Source organism: Neomonachus schauinslandi, chromosome 6 (genome assembly GCF_002201575.2).
Source record: "Neomonachus schauinslandi chromosome 6, ASM220157v2, whole genome shotgun sequence".
Classification (NCBI taxonomy): domain Eukaryota; kingdom Metazoa; phylum Chordata; class Mammalia; order Carnivora; family Phocidae; genus Neomonachus; species Neomonachus schauinslandi.
In genome coordinates, this window is record NC_058408.1 from 140,791,203 (window position 1) to 140,817,469 (window position 26,267).

The 26,267-nt window shown below is 40.0% G+C and overlaps 1 protein-coding gene across 4 annotated transcripts in view; it reads right to left on the reverse strand.

The window, feature by feature from the left end:
* The window catches only part of SHTN1 (shootin 1), a 96,296-nt gene that overhangs the window by 37,296 nt on the left and 32,733 nt on the right, over positions 1–26,267 (reverse strand). For all 4 annotated transcript variants that reach the window (XM_021699535.1, XM_021699537.2, XM_021699538.1 and 1 more), the window contains 7 exons: positions 22,672–22,840; positions 20,266–20,363; positions 17,725–17,806; positions 14,437–14,531; positions 8,604–8,750; positions 5,520–5,673; positions 2,829–2,928 (listed from right to left, as the gene is read on the reverse strand). In XM_021699535.1, the coding sequence (XP_021555210.1) occupies positions 2,829–2,928; positions 5,520–5,673; positions 8,604–8,750; positions 14,437–14,531; positions 17,725–17,806; positions 20,266–20,363; positions 22,672–22,840 (845 nt within the window). The remainder of the gene's footprint in view (positions 1–2,828; positions 2,929–5,519; positions 5,674–8,603; positions 8,751–14,436; positions 14,532–17,724; positions 17,807–20,265; positions 20,364–22,671; positions 22,841–26,267) is intronic.

Consider the following 26,267-nt stretch of genomic DNA (forward strand, 5'->3'; position numbering starts at 1 on the left):
ACAGAACAGATACTTAAGGGATAAAATACATTTAGACCACAGTCTCTCTGGTCCATGTTTACAAAATCTGTACAAAATCCAAATCATGAAAAATTTGACATTAAAATTTTAAGACTTCCACATATTAAAAGACACCATAAAGAATAAAAAGAAGTCAGAGGAGCATGTGACTCTTGATCTCAGAGTTGTGAGTTTGAGCCCCACATTGGGTGTAGAGACTACTTAACTTAAAAAAATTGGAAAAAAAAAAAAACTTAAAAAAAGAATAAAAAGAAACTCAAAGATCAACAAGAAAAAGCATACAACCAAAAGAAAAAATGGACAAAAGCCTTGAAACTCCATAAAAGAGTAGTCCAAATCTCCAAAACATGTACCAAAAAGAGTGCTTGACTTCACTAGCTACTAGAAAAACACCAATAAACCTGCCTTTCCCCCTTGAGCCACACCTGCCCAGGACCTCCCCTGTGTTCACTACTGCTAGTACAACATGACCAAGGTCTACTTTCTTTTTTTTTTTTTTAAAGATTTTCTTTATTTATTTGAGAGAGAGAGAATGAGAGACAGAGAGCACGAGAGGGAAGAGGGTCAGAGGGAGAAGCAGACTCCCCGCCGAGCAGGGAGCCCGATGCGGGACTCGATCCCGGGACTCCAGGATCATGACCTGAGCCGAAGGCAGTCGCTTAACCAACTGAGCCACCCAGGCACCCCCCAAGGTCTACTTTCTTCCTCGACTTCCTCTCTCCCACCTGTCCCCTGGGTCAAATGAGCAGGCCCTAGTCTTTTTTTTTTTTTCCCCCCACTTTCATTTCTATCTATGATCTCTGTCAGGGTGAAATAAATGAGGCTCAGGAACAAAGTTAGAAAACCTTGACTGGTGGATTTAAAGTCCATTGAAACGCAATACATATGCAAATATATTTCTTTGACAAGAAAGTACTCCTTACCAAAAAAAAAAAAAATCTTTCTACTGAGAAATTACATCTTCTACTACTTAAATTCATCTTAAAATAAAAATCATTCATGTTATTCAATGAAAATTTTCTTTAAAGGGCCTTATAAAAGAGTTCATGCTTTAGACATACACAGTCTGAATCCTACATTCATTTCTCAGTAAAACTGTAAAGTGCTCTTTGGGAAAATATTCTATTTAGGTTATACTTTACTTTTAATTCCAAGGGCTTCCAGATTTGTGAGACTAAAAACTAAAGGCCAACAGCAAGACTATAATCATGTTTTTAATATTCTCCCTCCTCATAGACAGAAGTGACCTTTCTTATCAGCTCAAAATTCGACACCTTAGAGAAAGATGAAAGTGATGAATCTCTTATTTTAAGTGTCAAATTCAGGATATCTCCAACAGATTTTAGCTACCCAGGACAGAAGGAATTTAAAATACCTGAAATTCTTTCAATGGACTCTTGGATCAATCATGTGTAAAAATTATTTTGCCTTGACTACTTCACTGGCTCAAAGTAGATTATGTCATACCCTCCTCAGTAAGAAAAACTAATGAGAACCTTTTTAAAAGGCAAAGTCTCATTTTCATCATCGTGTGGGAGGAACACGCTACACATTCTATTCACACAGATCAGCAAAGGTGCAAAGTAGGAATAAATGGCCTCTCTGTGTGAAAGGATTAAACAAATCACATGAGTTAATGAAAGGTAAAAAATCTAGGAAAAGTTTAAATTCCATTTGTTCAAGAATAAATTATACAGAAGCAGCGAACATCACGACATGAGGAGGTAAGCTGTCACCACGGCAAGGAGGTTGTGTCTTGCGTAACTCTGGATGGTGGAATGAAGAACCACAAAGGAGGCAAAACTTGCCTCTAGGTTTCCCGGGGTGTACTGTGCTTAATTCAGGCACTCAATACCACCAAGTCACCTCAGGCTCCAGAAAAAGTGAATTCTTGTCTGCATATATGATTCCCTGTCACAAGAATGTAAACCCAATTTCTTCTTCTTACGGAAGGTTCTTCTCTCGGCATTATTAAAGGTTTAAATATGAGGTTAGGGATAAAACATAATTAGCACTCTGAGCTTAATTACTAGTGTGTAACAATTAGTACTGATAAGTTTTTGTTTTGTTTAGTACTTTTATTTTTAAAGTAAATGAACAAACCAGAGCTTTTTAAGTTCAAATTAGGGCAAGAAAAGATTAAAAAAAAAAAAAATTCTGGAAAAGCTCAAAATTCCTTGGTCTTCCAGTTAAAGGAAATCCTAACGTCATGGGCTGAAATCTTAACACTGAAGTATCAAACTTCTTAAATGAATGTCCAGCTTCTGGGTTTAGAACATCCAAATGGGATCTGAACATCTATAGCAGAGGAAAGTGGCAGGCCACAAGAATGTTTCTGCCAGGTGTTTCTTAGGGCCCTTTCTACAAATATTACAAGAAGGGAGTGATATATTGGTCTTTAGAAAATTTTCTGAGAGGGGCGCCTGGATGGTTCAGTCAGCTGAGCGGCTGCCTTGGGCTCAGGTCATGATCTCAGGGTCCTGGGATGGAGCCCCACATGGGACTCCCTGCTCAACAGGGAACCTGCTTCTCCCTCTCCTCCCTGCTTGTGCTCTCTCTCGTGATCTTTCTCAAATAAATAAAATCTTAAAAAAATAAAAATTTAAAAAAAAAAAAAAGAAAGAAAATTTTCTGAGAGAAATACCAGCTGGTTTGTTTCAGAGTTTTTACCACCCACCCCTCCGAGGACGCAATCTAAGACAGTAATTTTGGGTTCTGTTTTTAAGGAAGGGATCCCACTAGCATACACTTCAGGTTCTCTGACGAGGAACGACACGATGCAGAGCAGTCTCCCTGCACAGCCTTACCGGATGGGATTGGGGGGAGGCGGGGGGAGCGGCGGTGGAGGTGGAGGTGGTGGAGGTACGCAATTCTCAGACTGGTTCACCCGTTTCTGGAGTTCATCAACTGCATAGAGAACAAGCATTCAGAAAGAAGCCGAAACAAGCCACTTAGCATCTTTTACACACATAAAGGAAAAAAAAAAAAGTAACCTCTCTCAAAATCAAGTTCATGGTATTAAGGCAAAGTTAGAAATCTCAGGATGAAACTGCAGAACATCTGAGCCTTTTCATCATCCAGGCTGCGACCACTAATGCAAGAGGGGCCTGACATAGGTTACAAGAAAACGTTACTGTCTTGTGGCTGCATGTACAACTATGGAAAAGAAAAATAATTCAGGACAATGGCTGGATGGGTGGGAGGTAAGGATTGAGTAGGCTGAAGAAATATTTGTTAACAATGGCATGTATTACTCAAAACACTTAAGAAATTGTGAATACTTGACTTCTAAAGGGTATAGACAAGGAATTAATTTTTAAAGATGACATTTAGTAATGAATTTTAATAACATACTTTCCTCCTCCACCTAATTTCCTTCAAAAACTGCAAATCCTGGAGTTCTTGGTTGTAACCAGACTCAAATTCTCAAATGTCTGTAACTTCAGAAACTTTTTGCTCTTCTGAAGGAGCATTCTGGAAATAGAATTTTTTTTTTTTTAAGATTTTATTTATTTTTTTGACAGAGAGAGACATAGCAAGAGCAGGAACACAAGCAGGGGGAGTGGGAGAGGGAGAAGCAGGCTTCCCGCAGAGCAGGGAGCCCGATGTGGGACTCGATCCCAGGACCCTGGGATCATGACCTGAGCCGAAGGCAGACGCTTAACGACTGAGCCACCCAGGCGCCCTGGAAATAGAATTTATCCATTCGATTCATTTATGTCCTTAATGAAGCAGGTATTTTGGCACCAATAATGTGAAAGGGTCTATGCTTGGTGCTGTTCAAGACACAGTTTCTGAGTTCAAGGAGCTCGATTTCAATGTTTATTGCAGATGCGAATACCTCTAAGACGGGCTCCAATAGGCTCTAGGTACTGAACACTGTGTGTACTCAGGAATGGCTCCCCCTTCCCCAGCCATTCCTCTCTCCATGAATGACTGCACCCCCCAATGATCTGCCTGTTGATTTCTACTCTCAACACTTAAATAAGCAGTGTGGGCTATCTCTCTGAGGGCCAAGAGTCCTCTAGTTATTCATATGCATGTGTCTGTCTCTCCAAAGAGAGTTTGAGTTCCTCAAGGACAAAAGGCATGGTTTCTTTTCTTCTAGATTTCTTATAGTATCCTAGGGTATGGCTGGCTATGCACACAGCAGATACTAAATAAAACATACTCAACACTAAATCTCAGGTTCTCTTTTGTGTCTGCCCCCTCCGTAAATAAAAAAGATGGCTTTGGCCACAGGCTGCCTGGATATTCACTTAAAAAGAATGGAACACTTCTTAATTTTAGATGAGTTTTTTAAAAAGTAAATTGCAAGTCATTTTCATTGTGGGTTAGAAAGCACTGAATGTTTTTTTAAAGGGAAAAAAAAGCCTGCTTGGTTCTTCTATACGGATTTCAAAATTCTAGTATAAAATTAACCAAAAATACCTCAAGTGAATATTGAAGCTGTTATAAAAGGGAACAACCTGCCTCCTTAAATCACCTACCTTCCAAAAGAAACTTACTACTTATCCCTGTGTAATAATCTAATTCACACATTCCTGTCAAGCCTTCTGGAACTGAATGAATAAATCCTTTGATCTAAATATCCCCTGGTGTTTTAAAAGTTTTTCCACTTAATATACATATTGTTGCCCATTTTATTGTTAGGTGTGACATTGAAAGTATTAGTTCATGGGTGTAATTATACCACAGAAGAGGGTTGTATGAACCTTAAAAGTTTAATTCTTTTTAAAAACGCACCCTAGGGCGCCTGGGTGGCTCAGTTGGTTAAGCGACTGCCTTCGGCTCAGGTCATGATCCTGGAGTCCCGGGATCAAGTCCCGCATCGGGCTCCCTGCTCGGCAGGGAGTCTGCTTCTCCCTCTGACCTTCCCCCCTCTCATGCTCTCTCTCTATCTCATTGTCTCTCAAATGAATAAATAAAATCTTTAAAAAAAAAAAAAAAAAAAACACACCCTAAGGGTCACCTGGGTGGCTCAGTCGGGCAAGCAACAGACTCTTAATTTTGGCTCAGGTCATCATCTCAGGGTCATGAGATCAAGCCCCACATCGGGCTCTGCATTGGGTGTGGAGCCTGCTTAGGATTCTCTCTCTCTCCCTCTGCCCCTCCCCTACAACCCCACTGGCTCGCATGCTCTCTCTCTCTAAAAAAGGAAAGGGGGAAAAAAAGCCCCTCCCTAAAATGAACAAAATAAGTACTCAATGAATACACCTATCTGTCCTATCAGAAGCCCTGAGAAATGCTGAAATGTTGGTCTTCTCAGATTAGCAGCAGTATCTTTGTCTCTTCATTCTGTATGGGAAGCTCACACATGCTCTGACTCCACAAAGAAGTCGAAGTGCTTGTGAATCCCTGGAGTACGGTGGCCATTCTACTGAACTGATCTTGGTATTTCTGTATAGCATTCAGCAAGTGTTCTGGACTAGCTACGGGCCAGGCGGGTGCGCGAAATTCACAGATGACTCAGACACAGCAGCCCACTGGACACTTACTGGAATGCTTTAAATCTCTGGCTTTCTCCTCCGAATTCTGGTATTTCAATTCCAATTCTCTTTTATCCTCTTCCAGAAGCCCCAGCTGCTGTTTGAGGCTGCGAATCTCTCTGTGGAGTGCTGCATTTTCTAGCTGCTCTTCTAAGTCTTTCACCTGTAATTCACAAACAGACTTCTGTAGCTTTTCCTTTGTCAAGGAAAAATAAAGCGGGGAAAATCAGTTTCCCTTTACTTTGCATTTCATAGCAAAGAGATACCAATCCATCTTAAAAACCACACAAATTCTGGAGTATAGACGATCCTTAAAATACCAGCTATTTAAGTCAATATAAATTTATTGCAGACTTAATGTCTCAGATAATTAGGTGTTGAAACATGGGTCAAAAAGGTAAAATAATATCTAAGAAATTCATGTAAAACAGATTATTAGCTTCGTACCTGTTTTTAAGAGAAAATTCATAAAAAAAAAAAAAAGAAAATAAAAAAAAAAAAAAAAAGAAAATTCAGGTAGCATGATAAAGAACCCTTGGGGCGGACAATTTGGTAACAAGTCAAAGACCTTAAAAACAAGAAAGAAGAAAGAAAAGGGAAAGGAAAAGGAAAAGGAAAGGAAAGGAAAGACTGCTTGATTTAGAAATACTACTTTTAGAACTTGCTTTAAAGAAATAGTAGAGGGGTGCCTAGGTGGCTCAGTTGGTTAAGCAACCGATGATTCTTGATTTCATCTCAGGGTCGTGAGATCGAGCCCGTATGGAGCCTGCTTAAGATTCTCTCTTTCCCTCACCCTCTGCCCCTCCTCCACTATGCTCAAACACTTGCTCTCTCAAAAAAAAAGAAAGAAATAGTAAGACAAGTATTCACATATATTCATACAGTATTCTTCATAACAGGAAAGAACTGAAAATAACTTAAATATTCACCAATATTATGTATTTAATAAATCATGCTGTGTTCACTAACTGAAATACTATACAACCATTTAAAATCACATAGTTGGGATGCCCGGGTGGTGTAGTTGGTTGAGAATTCGACTCAGTTCATGATCTCAGGGTTGTGAGACTGAGCCCCACATAGGGCTTCAGGCTCAGCATGGAGTCTGCTTGAGATTCTCCCTCTGCCCCTCCACCTGTGCTCTCTTTCTCTAAAATAAATAAGTCTTTTAAAAAAATTAAAATAAAATCACAAAGCTCACTACATGCTGACATGGAACAAGATATTACCAACTGAAAACAAATCAGGCTGTAGAACAGTATGCATGGTATGATCCCGTTTAAACTACATTCATAAAATTATCCACTTGCGTAAAGTTTGCATAGGTACCAAGATACGGAATTCTTGGATAATCTTAATTTCTTCTTTAACTTGTACTGTATTTTAAAACATTTGTTTATTAGAAGAAGCATATGTTGCTTTTATCACCATGGAAACAACACAGTGTTTATTTTTTTTTTTAAAGCTTTATTTATTTATTTGAGAGAAAGGGTGAGAGAGAGAGAGAGCACAAGAGGGGGTAGGGTCAGAGGGAGAAGCAGACTCCCTGCCGAGCAGGGAGCCCGATGCGGGACTCGATCCCAGGACTCCGAGATCATGACCTGAGCCGAAGACAGTTGCTTAACCAACTGAGGCACCCAGGCGCCCCAACGCAGTGTTTAAAAGACAGAGAATCTGCAGGGGAATTTACAGACAGGTAAGAATTATTTAGGACCACACACATGAAAGATTACACAGAACAACTGTACAGTACAGTAGAACAGTCTTAGAAGTAGAGTAGCAATTCGTGAATTTTAGCTAATCTTCAGTATCAGCTTCTCTCTCCTACCCCAACGAGGTCCATATCCAATGACTGAGTCCCACACCTCAGCGCAATTCAGTAGGTTCTAGGCCTGTGTTATTTACTAAACGGGTTAACCATACAACTAATAAGACTTTTCAGAACTGAAAAATTCTAGCATGAGCTAAATAAAAATAAATATTCCTTTATTCTCTCTTTTTTGAAATGGTAATTCTTGCATATGGGGACCAAAGGAAAAAAAGAAAGAAAGAAAGAAGGAAGGAAGGGAGGGAGGGAGGGAGGGAGGGAGGGAGGGAGGAAAGAAAGAAAGAAAGAAAGAAAGAAAGAAAGAAAGAAAGAAAGAAAGAAAGAAAATTCTCTCCTCCCTAGTCTATTCCCCTAGTCCTCCTTCCAGGGGCAATCACTGCTACCATTTACTCATCTGGAGGTTCTGAACATACACCAACATTTCTTATAGAGGATTAAAAAAAAAAAAAAATCAGCTCTGCCTCAGGACCAGCTTTGTAAAAACTTCAGAAACTTCCAAGGACTAAATGTCAATATTATTGTTTAAAGAGACTTTGACAGGTGATAATAAATAGCAGCTAACAGCCTTTTCTTCACAAATGAGGTACACTGTAAGTAGTATAAACATTGATGTAATTTTTCTTAAGTGGTTTCTTTAACTTCAAAGCCTTTTGTTCAACCTCTTTGCCCCCCCCCTCCCCTCCCGCCTCCTCTCTCTCACCTACTGTGATGACTATCTTTTCTGCCTGGCACACAAAGGTGCGCTGTGTCAGCTGGAATAGCTCCACTCAAACAAAATAAAATAACCACTTAAGAAGTCTTTAAACACATACATTTGTGCAAGTTTACAAAATCACAAATTTTCTCTAAGCAAACAATTACTACTAACATGGACTTCTCCTCCCTCTTTGAATAAAACCTGTGCCTTCCAGTAAGTTCTCTGAGACTAACGTACTCTCCCAGTGTATGCGGTCTCCAAAAATACAATCAACTCACAGGTGTCCCACCTGCACATTATGTGCACGTATACAAGCTCTTTTTGAGTTCTCGCTCTTACCTTTGCTTTTTCCGGCCTTTGGACAGGTTAAAGATCATTATGACTTCTACGACAGTGTGCTATAAATTTTACTTGGGCACGAAATTAAGTTCATTCAGTAGTTACTTTTTACTAAAAAGTAAAAAGACAGGAAAGACTTACTAAGGCCAACTAGGGAGCTGTAAGTGACCGGATTGAGCCCTCTCATGTTTGTGCGTATGTATTAAGACGCCAGAAGAAAATCTGTTACCTTTTTCTGATGCTGAATTCGCTCTTCTTCAAGTTGCTGGATGAGTTTTGCATTTTCTTCTAAAGCTTTCAAAAGCTGCTGGTCAGGAGCAGAGCTCTGCAGCAGAAGGTGGCTTTGTCTCTTTAGCTTGTTCTGTTCAATGAACATCTGCAAGAGTTAATTACAAAAATGTACATACCAATCAATCTCACGTATCTCCTCAACTGAAAGTGGAGCAACAGGAAAGTACATGGAGTTTTTATTGAAAAGTTAAGGGCAGTTTCTGAATTGTACAGTATTACAGTTTTAGAAGTAATGATTGCTATGATTTCATCCGTAACTTTCATGCACTCTTCAAGAATCTTCACCCTTGCCCCAACGAGGTATATATGCAATAATTGAGTCCTATACCTCAGTTTTTAATGTTTTATTATTGCTTTAAAATACACGAATACTAATAGTACTCGTTAATATTGATCAAGAACTTATCTTATGCCAGGTACTCTACTAAATATTTTATACGTATTATTTTAATCCATACATCAATCCTGTGAATTCTTCTGCTTCGAATAGCTAAAATTGACTAACACTATGTGATAGTGCTTTCGATTTTCCATATATCACATCATCTAATCCCTAGAATAACACTGTCAAGTAGATATTATTATTCTCCCATTTTTATTAATAAGGTAAGTGAGGTCCAAAGCGGTTAAGCAACTTTCCCAAGAACACATGGAAGTGGCAAAACCAGGATATAAACCAAGATCTGTCTGATTTAGAAGCCCAAGCTCTTAACCACCTAGCTCATCTCCTTCCTCTGGTATTTACTAAACCTAGTGTTTTGTTTTATACCAATTAGCTTTTCCCCAGTGATGAAAGTAGTTAACAGCCAGGAGGGTAAAGAAGAGATGGGAAAAGGTACATCAATATTTATTGGCCACTTTATTAAGCAACTAACATATATTATTCATTTAGTCTTTCCAAGTTCACATTTTTGAATACAACATTATTTTCTATTAACCTGTTACTTCTTTTCCTTAATACCCTACACAAGTTAGCCAGTGGGTGATTCTACACACGAAATGTTTTATAAACTCTGACATCAGGCCCATTTTATATTAGACCTTCACAGTTTCAGATTCTTAACAGCATTTTAAAGGAAGATTTACATTCTTCTTCCACCTGACAGCTCATTTCTGTGTAAGAATGAAAGGTGCTGCGAAAGCACAAGGGAATGAGTGTGTGTGTGCGTGCACAGCTGCTGAGCTCGAGGACAGTGAGCATGCAAGCATCAACATGCTAGAGAAGAGTCATCCATACCTCACACATATCTCATCTAGTCTCTGACATCTGAAACCAATGGTATAACTGAAATGAGCCATTCTGAGTTACTATTATTATTATTACAGTCATTTTTTTAAATACCTTTTCCCCCTCTTACAACTTAATTTGGTTGGGGTCCCTTGCCAGTGTCTTAGCAAACGCCTTAGCGAGCCAACAAGAAGACCTGCAAATAGCAGCTGGACTCCGTGAGTCCTTTGGCTTCCTGGCAAGTGAGGCCTTTCCCCAAGAGTGCTCGGAGGCCAGGAGCAGGGAGAGAGGCAGCCGTCAGTGTGGCGACCAGGCCAGACTGTGAACTCAGCGGTCAAGCAGTGTGGGGCACAGGCCACCGTCAGTCAGGGTGCGGCTGTGTCCCTCACTGCACTGCTTCTCCGAGCTTCGGTTCGCTCTTGGGAAAAAGCAACAGTTCTCCTTCTCTACAAAGCACTCGGGAAAACTTGTTCAACTTTACATGATTATGAATTATCTCAACTTGGTTATTTTTTTTTTTTAAGATTTTATTTATTTATTTGACAGAGAGAGACACAGTGAGAGAAGGAACACAAGCAGGGGGAGTGGGAAAGGGAGAAGCAGGCTCCCCGCAGAGCAGGGAGCCCAATGTGGAGCTTGATCCCAGGACCGTGGGATCATGACCTGAGCCGAAGGCAGACGCTTAACGACTGAGCCACCCAGGCGCCCCTCAACTTGGTTATTTTAGAAAGAAAAAGAGTGAACATCATGTCTTGGGGATGTTAATCATGTGAATTTCTTTTGCAAAACCTTGTAACAATTCCTAAATAGTAATAGAATAAGATGAAAAGAACATATAGGAAAGAAATTCCTCTAGATAACCATGGTAACTTGAAAAACTTATTCATTAGACTACGTTTTCTAGACCTTAAGACACTAACATGAAATATTCTATATAGTGCCTTCTAAAGATGTGCTTAAAAAAAAATTTAGTGACCAAACACTGATGAATTTGGCTTTGAACTATGATAAGAACCTGACAGCTAGGGTTAGGGAGGTGGTCTCTTATCACACAAATGACATCATGGGTGTCAGAATTTCCAAGGATTATCATAAATCTTTTCAAAGAATGAAAAAGAGAAGAAAAGCTTATGTCACTTCTATAGGATTCATTCTTTCCAAAAGAATATTAAAATGTCATCTGTGTTGTCTGAGAAGGAAATAGAACTCATTACAAAACAGTCTCACAGTATATCCAGACTACACATTGAATGAGGTAGCCACGCCTTTAAACAAAGAACTACACTGACCAACAAGAAAAAAACATTCTAAAAGTATAGGAAAATTTGTCATTGAAAATTGAAGTTACATTGAAGAACTACAAAAAGTTAACACAGGAAGACAACTGGCTGTTTCCTCCTTATTGAGGGAGGAGGAGTACAGTTTTTGTTTTGTTTTTCATGGTGCCTTTTTTTTTTCCACCCATTTTTCCCGTCCTCTTACCCTCCCCTCTGCTCCCCTCTGGCAACCACCAGTTTGTTTTCCATTTTGGTGGGTCTGTTTCTGCTTTTTGTTTGATCTAGTTTGTTTTTTAGATTCCACAGAGAGGCAAAATCATACGGTATTTGTCTTTCTCGGACTTATTTCACTTAGCCTAATACCCTCTAGGTCTACCCATGCTATCGCAAAAGGGAAAGATCTCATTCTTCTTTATGGCTGAGTAATATTCCTGTGTGTGTGTGTGTGTATGTGTGTGTGTGTACTTGCGCATGCACATGTTTTTGCTTTTTATTTTTTTTTAAAGATTTTATTTATTTATTTGACAGAGACATAGCGAGAGAGGGAACACAAGCAGGGGGAGTGGGAGAGGGAGAAGCAGGCTTCCCACGGAGCAGAGAGCCCAATGCGGGGCTTGATCCCAGGACCCTAGGATCATGACCCGAGCCAAAGGCACACGCCTAACGACTAAACCACCCAGACGCCCCACGTTTTCGCTTTTTTTTTTTTTTTTTTTTTTTTTTTAAAGATTTTATTTATTTATTTGAGACAGAGAGAATGAGAGAGACAGAGAGCACATGAGAGGGGGAGAGTCAGAGGGAGAAGCAGGCTCCCCGCCGAGCAGGGAGCCCGATGCGGGACTCGATCCCGGGACTCCAGGATCATGACCTGAGCCGAAGGCAGTCGCTTAACCAACTGAGCCACCCAGGCGCCCACGTTTTCGCTTTCTAAATGGACAAGTGGAAGCAGGAGTGTGGGAGAAACTTTCCATGTTTCCCTTTACACATTTGAGAACTGTTTGTATTTTTTACAAGGTATAAACATTCCTTTTGTAATTAAAAATATAAAGTAAATTAACTTTATTGAATTCTAAGGCTCCAGACTCTAAGCTCCAAAGAGGCAGGGATCATGGTTGCATTCTTCACCATTATATTCCCGCCAACAGCACAGTGTCTGGCTAAGGAAGATGTCTGCCCAACACATGAAAAACCAAAATGCAGAAGACTGGCACTTCTCTTGTTAAGCCAAGACCTACACCTTTAAGCAGTAGTTATCTGTTGGAAAGCTCAGAGTCGGGGCACCTGGGCGGCTCAGACGGTTAAGCACCTGACGCTTCTTGGTTTCCACTCAGGTCATGATCTCATCCGCCAGGAGGCTGTGGGAGTTCCCCTGTGCCCCTCCCCCCCACTCCCGCGCATGCTCTCTCTCTCTCTCTCTCTCTCAAATAAATAAATAAAAAGAAGCTAAGAATCTGTAAACCATGCAAAGGGGAAAGTATATGGGTTCTAATCTAACTTTATTCTAAGGAACAGTTTCTGGGGTGCCTGGCTGGCACAGTCTGTAGAATATGCAACTCCAGATCTTGGGGTTGTAGGTTCAAGCTCCACACTGAGCGTCGCAATTACTTAAAAAAAAAAAAAGAAAAAAATCTTAAAAAAAACCCAAACCAGCAGTTTTCTTCTACTGAGTAGATGGCATCTAGATACTGTAAAACCATCCAGCACGGCTGCAAACCCCGATGCTCCCGGTAGGAGGAGTGCGAGCGGCTGCCCTGGCTTTCCCCCCTCAAGCCGCCTCTGTCGCCTCAGGCGGGGTCACGTGTCCGCCTCGTCCGGTCAGGCGGGGTCACGTGTCCCTCTCGCCGTTTCCGCCGAGCACTAGCAGGTGAAGGGCAGAGTAAGTCACTCGTTTTCAGAATCTTAGCGGAATCCTGCTTCTTCGGTCATTCTTGTCTGCTACCGCATGGCCCTCGAGTTTTCTTCGAGCTGTTTTGTATTCTAACATCATTCCACGAACAACAAACAGATGGAAAACTGAAAATGTCTCTCAAAATAAGACCCTGGCATTTGGGTCAAAACAAGCCCACCTTTTCAGTTTTACAGCGGAAGCATCTTCACATTATCCCCAGTCTCCCTCCCCCTCGACTGTTTATATCGCTGCAGCTTTTCCAAGCAGCTGTGACACTTCAATTTTTTTTTCTTTCTTCCAAGTAATAAGAGAACAATTTTACTCACCTTTCATTAAACTCTCTGAATAAAGTGAATCAGAATATTTCAAATCACATCTTCTTGGACTAAACCTTTCACAGAGTTCATTGCTAGCACAGCTACATTCACGCACAGAAGGACTCCTGTACAAAACCGTAATCTGATTTTCAAATGTCATTCCCGTAACCCCACGCTTTGTCTTCCTTCAGCACCCTGGATACTTCTGCCTACAAACGTTCTACATTTCCTTAACTGCTTTCCTTCACAACCTACAGTGTGCACCCAGATTCAAAATCCTGAGACACGATGGAAATCTCAGGCAGACCAGCAGCCCGTCATAAGCTGTTACAGTTCGGCCAACTGGTACCTCATCATTTCCCTGTAAACCAGCCCTGGGGCCACAGAATACCCAGCGACACGTCAGCAAAGGGAAGCCGGAACATGAGAAGCCCAGAGCTTATCTCTGACATGTGATTTGGTGAAAGGCTACAATGATGGATGTACAACATGGCAATGTTCCACAGCTAGTGGAAAAATCAACTCACGTAATGAGATCACCGTCTAGCAGGTGAAGAGAAATACTAACACCATGATACTGTTATTTGAGAAGGTATTTGGAGATGTAACCTGGATTCCTAAGGCTACTGAAACAGACAGAAATCCTGTACTTGAGCTGGACTTTCCATCACAAGTGACAGGTATCCCTAAATATAATTTCTTTCCCCTATAACAGCATTTTATAGTACAAAATCCTTTTGCAGAATTGTGCCATTGGATTTCAAAATCTACTTGGTTGGGCTCGTAGTATCACCCATTTTACAGATGGTGAAAGTGAAGCCCCAAGGAGGCTAAGGGGCTGGCTGCTCTCAGGTCATACAATGAGTGACTGACTGACATGGCCAAAATTTGAACCCAGATCTTTTAACACCTGTTGTAGTGAACCTGACACTATTCCATAGCTGGCCTCCCTTAATTCTAAGTGGTAAATTCTTATTCAACTTCAAAACATATTTCGACATGTCATCTGTAAAGTTCTTTAAGAAATACAAATTCAAAACTAGGTCTCTGTGGATACTTACCTCCTGTGCAAATGACTCCGCCTTCTTTCGAAGGTCCTTCTCCAGTTCCAAGTTTACCTGCATTTCCTCATACTCTTCTACCGCTAGCATGGACACTTAGGAAGACAAGGAAAAGAAATGGACAAAGTGCCACACAGACAGTCAGGAATACGGATGAAAAACAGTGTTGAAAAGATTCTTTGTACCAGCATACAAGCACCCTCAGCCATTGCTGGTTGAAATATAAATGGATTGAACCTTTTTGGAGGGCAGCTCAGCAATGTGAATCAAAAATCTAAAGCCATTCATACCCTCTGACTCCACAATTCTGCTTTTAGGAATGTACTGATTCCCCCAAGAGAATAAATCATGAACACATCCAGCAATAAAGCTGCAAGAACACTCTCAGCATCGCTGCTGAAAACAGTGAAATGATCCAGATGGTCTCACATGGCAGACCCAGGAAAGTACGGTATATACAAGAAACATGATTCTGCTTTCGAAATGACACTGTAGAAGCATATTTATGGAACCAAAAGATATATTTTTTAAATGACTTCATTTCTGTTTTTTACAAGCTGCATAAAAACACATCGCCGAGGTACTTCACAGAAGAGGAAACGTATGAAAGGCCAGTGAATGTGCGGAAAGATACTCTTCTTCATTAGTAATCAGAGAAATGGAAAGTAAAAACACAGGCACCTTTTTAGACTCACCAAAGAGGGAACTGGCAAAAATCAAGAAGTAGAGTTACACCAAGTTTGGAGAGGATACAGAACAATGGAACAAACACACTGCTAACAGGAGTTGAAATCTACCTAAAAGGTAATCTGGCATTGTACTGACGTTGAAGATAAACTTTTACATTTGGCATGTTATCTTAGGGCACATGTACCAGGAGACGCATATAAGAATTTTCATAACTGCAGGACTTGGAAGAGCAAAAAACTGGAAAAAACTCAAACAGCCACCGACACGATACTGGATCCATGAATTCTGGGATAGACATTGAATGACATACTACCCAGCGGTGAAAGTCAACATACCAGAGCAAAGCCCTTTAACAGGGATAGACCTCACAAACAAGAAATTGCACAGGGACATATGCAAGGTGACAGAATTAATATAAAGTTCAAAAACATACAAAATTAAGCAACATGCTATTTAGAGATATATACATACTTGGTAGAACTAGAAATAAAAGCAATGATAAAAATCCAAGGGAGGGGATACAAGTGGAGATTGATATTCAGGGGCTTGTAAGGTGTCAATGGGTAAAGAGGTATTTCTTTCACTGATATTTTTTTAGCTTCCACAAATGTTATAAACACATTTAACAAACAATTTAATGTATATATATATGGTTTTCTTAAGGTTGGAAGAATATACATGATGTTAATAGTGCTTATCTTTGGGCTCTAAAGATTGAGATTTTTTTTTCCTTTTCCTATTTGAATCTATGTTTTCCACCAAAAAAGTATATTACCTGAATAAAAAGAAAATATATATATACACACAAGCTGCATACAAAACACGTCGACGAGGCATTTCACAGAAAAGGAAACATGTGAAAGGTTATATATAGATGTTATTTTTAACCGTCCTCCATGTTTACAAAGAGAAACAGCCTTAGATCCATTCAGGCCCAGACTCAGAGCTCTGAATTAAAGAATTAGGACAGAAATCTTTAAAGGGAAGGTCCTGTCAAATAGTAGCAACACAAAATCTTTGCTACTTTTTGACATTCTGTGGCCTGTTTTCTTAAATAATGATATAGACAGGACTAAGGGAGTGATGACGCCATTAGAAATTAGATACAACATAGGTTGGTATCACACTGGTCTCTCCATCTGCTTCTACAGAGGCACTTTCAATCCTGAGCTGAGTCATATCAATAAAATCTTTAAAAAGGCGCTCTTAATGGCTGCTTTCACACAATGTTCCGCCAGGACACTTCAGTCCTAACTGACTAAGGACTGGTTTGCTGTGTAATGACATAGAATTTCAAGCTCTGTACTCTGTAAATCTACTGCCTTCTCAGAGGAAAGACGAATAGTCTTACTCCAGTAAAGCAATATAAGTGGTGGTTTGTGATGTGAATTATAGGTCCCTGAGAGCCAAATGATTTCAAACCTATTTAAAAAAGAAATTTCGCGAAGAAAACAAAGACGACTATGACTCTCTGAAGGCCCTGGGCAACATAATTGACTCTCTTTTCTAAGTCCAGAACACCATAATAAAAAGTGAGTTTTCACATGTCCTGGCCCTTTTGACTTGGATTCTGAAAGAAATTAGGTTGGTCCTCATCATGCATTTATTTATATGATCTCCCTCTTCCTAGAGGAAGGGCTCTTTGAAGGCAAGATCCACGTGATTAACCTTTGTAGAACCCTCTGTTTCTAGCACAGTACATCAAGACCGTTTCTATCTTCTTAAATGTGGAAGGAGCTGAGAAATGTCACAATCTATTGTATCTCCCACACTGAACTACGAGGTCCTTTATTTATTCAAAAATCTCAATTCATCACCCAAAGGTGGAGAACTACCACCAATGACAACAGGGAAGGCTTGAAGATTTCCTGCACTCTGGCATCACTCCCTTGTCCTGCACCAGGGGATGCAAAAACACAGCCCCGATGGGACTTGATGCTGTGTTTTACAACAAGGATTCCGTTTTCTCTAGAGGTAGCCTTTGGAGAAATTTCCTTCTCACCATGAGACCAGGTCTGCCTCTCATGACCAAGAGGATCATTTTCGTATGATTCGTATAAATGATCATGAATCTCTCATCATGCTGGCCGCTAGACAGCTCAGAGCCAGAACTTGACTGCACACGGACAGGAATGCACAAGACCTGACAGCAAGCACGCAACCTTGTATAGCAATATTTAATTTTACTTTCGCTTTGCCCTATTTTCTATATTCTCTTAATTTAAAATTTTTTCATATCATGTTGTATGTATCTGTGTAGATATCCTCTCTTCTGGATTAAAAATAACCTACCAAATACACAAATACTGAGGGGAGAGCCAATATGGCCTTTGTCCCAGGATACATGTAGACAGAACAGTGTTTTGGTTTGAAATGGGTCGGAAGTTCCTCAAGTGAAAGCACTTTTAGAAGTCCCAAGACTCTAAGGTGAATGATAAAATAACCAGGAAGAGAGAAACTCGTGGTGAGAAATCAGGAAAACCAAGATAGGATATTCTTGCTATAAGACTCTTTAGGCACAGGTACGAAACAACACAAAATGTATGCAAACCAAATAAATTACATATGTATCTGAGAAAAAAGACTGGAGACACCTACCTCTATTGCATTTTTCTAAGACTCTTCTCTGTTCAAGAACTTCTGAGTTTAAAAGATCTTTTTCTTGTTTAACTTTATTTACCTAAAAAAATGTGAGATTGTGAGAGAAGAAAACACACAACACTGTAAAACATGACATAAGGTGATGTGTGATACACAAACTGCTGTTCAACAGTCAACATGAAGTTATAATTTAAAGCAGTAATTGGCTTTACTGTGTTGGGATTTTATTAAAGTTGTTCTTAAGGCCTCAAAGGTAGCTATTTAAGTTAGGATATACCTTTGATAGAGAACTTCTTTACAAATTCCAAATAGCACTAGTCCCTACCCATGTAAATGATATTTTTAAGGCAAAAATCCAACTAGAAAACACCCAGACAATAGACAAATCATATAGTCAGAGAACTCTGATGACATTTAAATTAAGGAAAAAATACATCAATTTTTTTAATAAAAAATACTTTAGGGTGCCTGGGTGGCTCAGTTGGTTAAGCGACTGCCTTCGGCTCAGGTCATGATCCTGGAGTCCCAGGATCGAGTCCCACATCGGGCTCCCTGCTCAGCAGAGGGTCTGCTTCTCCCTCTGCCCTCTTCCCTCTCGTGCTCTCTGTCTCTCATTCTCTCTCTCTCAAATAAATAAATAAAATCTTTAAAAAAAAAAAAACTTTAAACTTTGATGACTTCTGGCTTAAATAAAACACACATGAAAATCTTCCCAAAAAACTTATATTTCTGAGATAATTTTGACATCAATCAATTGGAAGAGACTATCATAGGACCATTTAAAAAAAGAATGCAAAGTTACATATATCAAAGTGGATAAATCTCAAATGCACTATGCTGAATTTTAAAAAGCAGATACAGGGGTGCCTGGCTGGCTCAGTCAGTGGAGTATGATCTCAGGTTGTGAGTTCTAGCCCCACGTTGGGCATGGAGCCTACTTAAAATAAAAATTAAAAAAAAAATAAAAATAAAAGCAGGTACATTTACATCATTTAAAAACACTCAAAATACTATGTATTGTAGCAAAAAATATAAATACATGCATTGGAATGATAAAAGCCAAGTTCAGAATAATGGTTGTGTAGGAAAATGGGGCAGGGAGTGAGGGGAATGAGTTAGGGAGAGAGACACTGGGGTTTTCAGGACTATGTATTAAGCTAGGTGGTAGATATATGGGCGTTTTTTATCCTTTCCACATGTCTGAAATAGTCATAATAAAAATAACTGAAAGGGCTTCTAAGAACACCTCTAAGTGGGAGGGGAACAGGATCATCAGTAAATAATCATAATGGAGGAAGAGAGGGCATCAAAATGTGTTTGTCTCTCTACAACGGTTACAGTCAAGAAACAAACTAAGGGGCGCCTGGGTGGCTCAGTTGGTTAAGCGACTGCCTTCGGCTCAGGTCATGATCCTGGAGTCCCTGGATCGAGTCCCGCATCGGGCTCCCTGCTCGGCGGGGAGTCTGCTTCTCCCTCTGACCCTTCCCCCCTCATGTGCTCTCTCATTCTCTCTCTCTCTCAAAATAAATAAATAAAATCTTTAAAAAAAAAAAAAAAAGAAAGAAAGAAACAAACTAAGATAACGGTCCTGGAAAAGGACTCTGAATCCATCGGCATGCCAGAGAGCCTGTGAACTGGATGCTTTTAGGATTAGCTCTATTTTTGGTTTCGGTTTGAATTAGTAACTGGTATACACTCTCCAACAGGAATGCCACTTCCAAAATAGCAACATCCTTCTTCCCATTCATCAGTATGTTCTGCCACGGTAAGTAAATGTGAGCAAGGCTGTAATTGGTGGACACCATCTCCCAACCTTTTTCGCATTCTGGCCCTTACAAAAACTGTCAGATAGGTATGCAAACTGAGGTAGCTGGGTAAGGCTGCCCACTGAAGGGACCGACGCCTCGATTCCTCAGCATTACTCGTAAGCCACCTGAGGGATGGGTCTAGAAGCTTGGGCTGTAGAATCTGGGAACCACTGACACATGTTAAATCACGATTGCAAAGGCAGTTCCTCAAAGCATCATGCACAGAAAGGCAATTATGTGCTCCTGTTCTTAAAGACTATTCAAAAGGAAAAATAAAAAGATTCTTGAAACACCCACTTGAACCCATTCTGCCATCTATCACATACACTTATGTTGGAAGTATACAAGAGGATAGCCATTCCCAACTGAGCCAAACTGTCTGATAGAGAAGCCAAATACTTCTTCACCAGCAACAATAAAGCAGATGACTTAAACTGCAGATACCATTCTTACAAATCTGCCTCCCATAGTGAAATATGGGAAACAACGGGGACACTTCATTGCTATTTTGATGCTTTACTTACTGAGCTAGGTATTGAGTATACAAATGTCCGTGATCTTATGTTCTACACCTTTTGTATATTTGAAACAGGGGGTAGAAGAGAAGATAAAAATTGGTACATGGTTCTCACGCCTGAAATCAACTTCCAACAGCAAGTTTTTAACGTAGCCAGTCTCCAAACACCCTGAAAACACCAGAAGTCTTGCCTTTCAGGCCTAAGATACATACTTCTTCAATTACTTCTACAAGTTTGCTCTTGAGATTTTCCAGTTCAATCGCTAATATCTTCTTCTCCTCCTGAACAGATACAATTTGATCTCGAAGTTCTGCATTTTTAAAGAAAAAATAAGGGGAGGGAAACAATATAAATAAACATTTCTTTAATCTAAATTCAATTAGCGAACTTATAGTACATCATTAGTTTCAGATGTAGTAACTTTTTTAAACTTATTTTTAAAAGAAGAAATCAATCTTGTCAAAAGAACTGAAAAATGCCAGTCCATGTGTAGCTTACGGTCAAGATTATTTAACAGCTAAAACGAAAATAAAGAAGCAGAGAATGATGGAAATCTCACTTCTGTGCCCCTGTATACAGCCACAGTTATTAATAATTTTATATCATGTAATCTCACTGTGTTATTAAATGTACCAGATCATGTTTTCTTTGCATGCTATCAAACCCGTATTTTAGAAAACTACCTGGGATTTTAGAAGTAAAATTTTTTAAGATTTCAGCAAAACAAATTAAGGCATAGTACCAATTTCCTTTTTCTTTTAAAATGGCATGGATTCTTGTCACAATAAAATATAACAAACAAATGGGGCAGTTGATAATTTGCAGATTTTGCTTTGCAGAAAAAAATCCTGAACTGCTGCCAACTTATAGCCCTCAAACATTATTCGAACGGACTCAAAATATAACCTATTTGAAAAAGGTTAATTCTAGTAATTTTCTCTCCCGAGTTGTTGTTTTGTTTCTTAATTTATTTCGTATTTCTTATTACCGGAATTTAATGAAAACTGTATTACCAAAATGAAAATATTAGCAACCGTTAAGTGCAAAAGCTTCTGGTGATAGATGAAAGTTACTTCCACCACTCAAACAGTAAAAAAAAATATATACACCGAGGGGTGACTGGGTGGCTTAGTCGGTGGACTGTCCGACTCTTGATTTCACCTGGAGATCAGGTCATGATCTCAGGGTCCTGGGATTGCACCAAGTCAGGCTCCACACACAGCTGGGAGTCTGCTTGAGGAGTCTCCCTCTCCCTACCCTCTGCCTCTGCTCATTTTCTCTACATCTCTCTCTCTCTCAAATAAATAAATAAATCTTTTTAAAAATATATATACACAGATTAGCACAGAGTCCTAAAATTGATAACCAAGGTCTCCAGTTTTGCTACTCAGGTTTTAACTGCATTTTTTTTTTAAGATTTTATTTAATTATTTGACACAGAGGGAGAGCGAGCGAGCACAAGCCGGGTGAGCGGCAGGCAGAAGGAGAGGGAGAAGCAGGCTCCCTGCCGAGCAAGGAGCCTGATGCGGGGCTCGATCCCAGGACTCTGGGATCATGACCTGAGCTGAAGGCAGACGCTTAACCGACTGAGCCACCCAGGCACCCCAGGTTTTAACTGCTTTTAATTAAAAACCTTCTCTGGAGTTACTTATAAATTGAATCAAGCTTTTATAGGAACCCAGACTGGAAGAGTTCTCAGACACTTATTTCAAAATCTTTCTCCACTGGCTGGCTAATCCTGAAGGAGGAACGAGAGACAATACCATCTGAGACCTAAGAGGAGAGGAGAATCATGAACAAAAGAAAATCCTGTAAACTTCTTCTCCCTCCCCACTGACACAAATATTATTTTGTCTTAGGTCAAGGGGGTGGAGAGTCAGGGAACGATGGCTTTCGTTATACTTCCTTCTCTCTCCTTCCAATTGCAGTTTTATCCAAACCAACAGGCTAGCGAGTGTTGCTTTTGGCATGTGCCTAATGCCAAAATGCCCTAAAAGTTATTGAGCCCCAGACTGCTTTCCTCCATCTTTAACATAAACAATGTGTACATATAATCACGTGTATATATAATCATGAATAAAATTAAAGTGTATTTAATAGAGGTACCGTGTGATATTCCACTTCCCACTGACCCACACAGTGAGGTCTAACAGCGTTGAAGTTGAACGCCGCATATTGCTTACAGCTCAGTGCCTGAATCAGATGAGAAGTCCTTTGAGGGCACAGACTTAAGCAATCTGGGGAGGAATCCTCCCCAAAGATTCCAAAAAAGAACCAGACAAACGAGAGGCATTGGCTAAATATATTTTTATACATTTTCTTTTGCTTAACAAAAATATCTCAATGCATAGTCCGTATTTTTAAGAATTTTTACACACTGGTTGTTTCCATCAAGACAATGCTTTCAAAAGTGCCAAATCCCAAATGAGAAAGTAATTCATAATGCACCAACGTTACGTCCTATCGTGATTCTCAACCAGGCTACTCCCTGGGACATTTAAATCCGAAATTTTTTGAAGCCGGACCCAAGTTCTAAAGTTCTCAGGTGATTCCAATGGGCAACAAGGGCTGAGAAACATTATCCAAAATATGCTCAGTGACGAAGCCAAGAGTCCCACCTTTGATCTGCTTCTGACACTGCACAGAAACACAGGTCTCTGCGGAGCCTTCTGGGTCGGTGCTAACATCTTCGTCATCGATGTTGATCTCCTCGGTGATTACATCTGGTCCCAGCTTGGCCATGTACAACATGCTGATTCTTTTCAATGTTTTATTTTCTTTATTTAGCTAAGGCAAAATATAAAAACAGTTATTTTAACAGCAGTCAAATGAGTGTCTTGGATTTTTAAACAATAGACAGATTAAGTGTACTTCTGTCTTACATATTCATCAACACCCACAGCATGAACTAACAATTAGAAGATTCATGAAGTAAGGTTTTATTTATACTTTTTAGCATTAAACTTATTAAAGTAAGACCTGATGCCTGGATTACAGCCAGCAGCATGGGAAAATGCTAGTTATAACTGATAACAAAGGAAGAATTAAGATAAGACACCAGTACAGATTAAATCAAATTTCAACTTATTCCATCCTTAATAGTCTTAATTAAGGCATTTTATTTTAAGAAAATGTTTTCTTTGCTGCTGTGCACACCCTTTAAATGTTTGCTAGCCCAGGGGCGCCTGGGTGGCTCAGTTGTTGAGTGTCTGCCTTTGGCTCAGGTCATGATCCCAGGGTCCTGAGATCGAGCCCCGCATCAGGCTCCCTGCTCCGTGGTAAGCCTGCTTCTCCCTCTCCCTCTGCCTGCCACTCTGCCTACTTATGCTCTCTCTCTCTGTCAAATAAATAAATAAAATCTTAAAAAAAAAAAAAAGCAACTTTTTTTCCTTTACTAAGGGCCAATGGCCAGCAAGACAAGTTCTGAATTAAATAACTGACACTGGAAATAAATAGAAACAGAAACCTAATTCATTGGAAAGCTAACTACCTTCTCTACTATAAACCTTACATCAGACTAAGACATGCTGGTAACTTGTCCGACTTTGGTCCTTCATTTGTGATCATAAGTAGGACCCTTTAGGGTTTCCCTCAGGGAAAAGCCCAGGCCATTTCAAACTGGGAGATCTGATTCTCACCCCAATAACACTGAATCTAACTGTATCTCAAGTAGCCCAATCTGGAGCACAAGTGGTTTCCCTGACCTCTCTGAGGAATCAGGAAGATTCTATTAGAAATGGCTATAAACCCTTCCTCAGATTCCCCCTGGGAAGCCTCGTAAGCTCTACTCAGGGAATCCAACATGGCCCCTTTCTTCCCTGTCTCCAGCGCACAGCTCCAGCTTCTAGCTCCCCACAGTACGTTAGAGGATCAGGGATAAGAGATGAGCCCATGATCTCCAAGCCCCTCTCCCTTAAGATGAAACATTCATGTAAAGCCTGTTGTGGGTTCTTGGCACCATGGATGCTACAGTGGGGCACCAGAGGCTCAAGGATCCTGGCTGATAAGATGCCATCTTTTCTGAATGGCAGGAGAAAATCACAACTGAAGGAAAAAGTGAAAACACTCAAGCCTTCATTTGTAATTCTGCTTCCTAATACTTAAACTAATGGTTTCCAGCTTAGCACATTAGAATCTGTAGAGAGCTTTTAAAAAATCCCAGTGCATAGGCTCTCACCAGACCCAAATCTCTGGCAGTGGAACCCAGCAGAGTACTCTCTCCGAGGTCCCAGGTGATTCTAATGCACATCAATATGAAGAATCTTTGATATAGAGAAAGGCAATGTTTCCATACCCGTTTCTATAAAGTCAGAGTTAAGAATCCTGCTCTATAATCCAACATCTCTGCCTCTAGAATAATCTCGTCTTTCAGAGTGGTAGTCTCTTCATCAGCGAACTAAGGATAAAAATAGCCTCTGCCCCATAACGTGAGGATTGAGTGAGATATTACACAGAAAGTATTTAATATTAGTGACGGACATGCAGGAAAAATTCAGTGTCCGCTCCTAATAGTAACAAAAGAGGTTCAGGTTGTGCGTTTGGGAATACTTTATCAGCTAGTTTTCTTCCATCAAGATACACATCCATGCAACTTTTTCTTCCTCCAGGATATTCACAAAAGCACAAAAATACTAATTTTTGCCATCTGGTGCTTAATAGGCTCATCCCTGGGCCACTGTCACAATAATACTTAATAACTTGTTCATTAACAGTTCTACCCTCAAAAGAGTTTAATGGCTCTTTCTATCAAGCCAGGCACCAAAATCCACCAGCACTATCTGGCTGTAATACACCTACTCTCATTAACAAAGTTACTAACTCAAGAAAAAAGCTACACATGGGGTGCCCGCCAGGCGGTAGAGTATGCAACTCTTGATCTCAGGGTCATGAGTTCAAGCCCCACATTGGGTGAGGAGCCTACTCTTCAAGAAAAAAAAAGCCACACAGAAATTCCTCTGAAACATCATTCTCACATTTTGAAGGAAGAAACATAAGATTTATGTACATAAAGATCTCATAACCATACTAACTGGGTATTTTTAAAAACTCTGAATTCACAAATTCTGGCTAAGCAATTTCATTGAAGTTATTATTCATCAAGTTATATATGTTAATGGCATGCTAACTGTTTTTTGGAACCATTCGAAGTCACAAAGCAAAAATAAATCTTTTATAACCCTACAGTAACAGAATCTTCTACTACATTCAAATTTAAACAGTTTTTATATTGGGTGCAGCTCAATGAATATTTAAAGGTACAAAATAAGCAAGTTAAGCAGATCTGAACCATATGGTTTAAATAACTGGTCTACATTTATCAGTTTAACCTACACATTTTAGCAAAGTAGCCACCCTCGCTCTTAAGAAAATTATGCAAATTGCATCTTAAGAATTAAACATTCCATTTGTCATTAATCTGAGAGCAAAGATTTAGAAAAATAAGAATAAATTTATAGAAACTTTGCTGCTTTAAAAATGGAGTCTACTGGGCGCCTGGGTGGCTCAGTTGGTTGGGCGACTGCCTTCGGCTCAGGTCATGATCCTGGAGTCCCGGGATCGAGTCCCGCATCGGGCTCCCTGCTCCGCAGGGAGTCTGCTTCTCCCTCCGACCCTCCTCCCTCTCCTGCTCTCTGTCTCTCATTCTCTCTCAAATAAATAAATAAAATCTTAAAAAAAAAAAAAAAAAAGGAGTCTACTTTCAAAAATGACAATTGGGATACCTAAATCAGGTTGTGCTACTTTATTGATCATGCATATAATGGAGCTTCCAAACTTTGCATTCAAAGCTGTAGTATCTTCCAAATCCAATGAGCACAACTATAGGCTTTCTGACCTGTTTTTATTCCAAGTCCCACGAGGTCACATTGTATCCTCAAAAACCAACCATACGGCCATTTCGAAAGATTTCATGAACAGAAGACAAACCGTGTAAGTGAAGGATCCTATTGTCAAGACTAAATTATAAAACTGACCTTTGAGATTAGTAACACAGTGGTTCATAACCAGGGATGAAGACAACAGTCCCCTGGCAGCTTTCTCCAGCACACAGCTGGCCTGGGCTGCACTCCCAGAGTCAGTGGGTCTAGGATATTCTTAAGAAATCAATGCTGGTCCACCCTGACACTTAGGACAAGGCAACTGTAGCTCAGAGAGGTGCATTCTCTTGCTCCAAGTCACCTGTTAGCTAAAAAAAGGAAGGGGCGGGGATCAAATC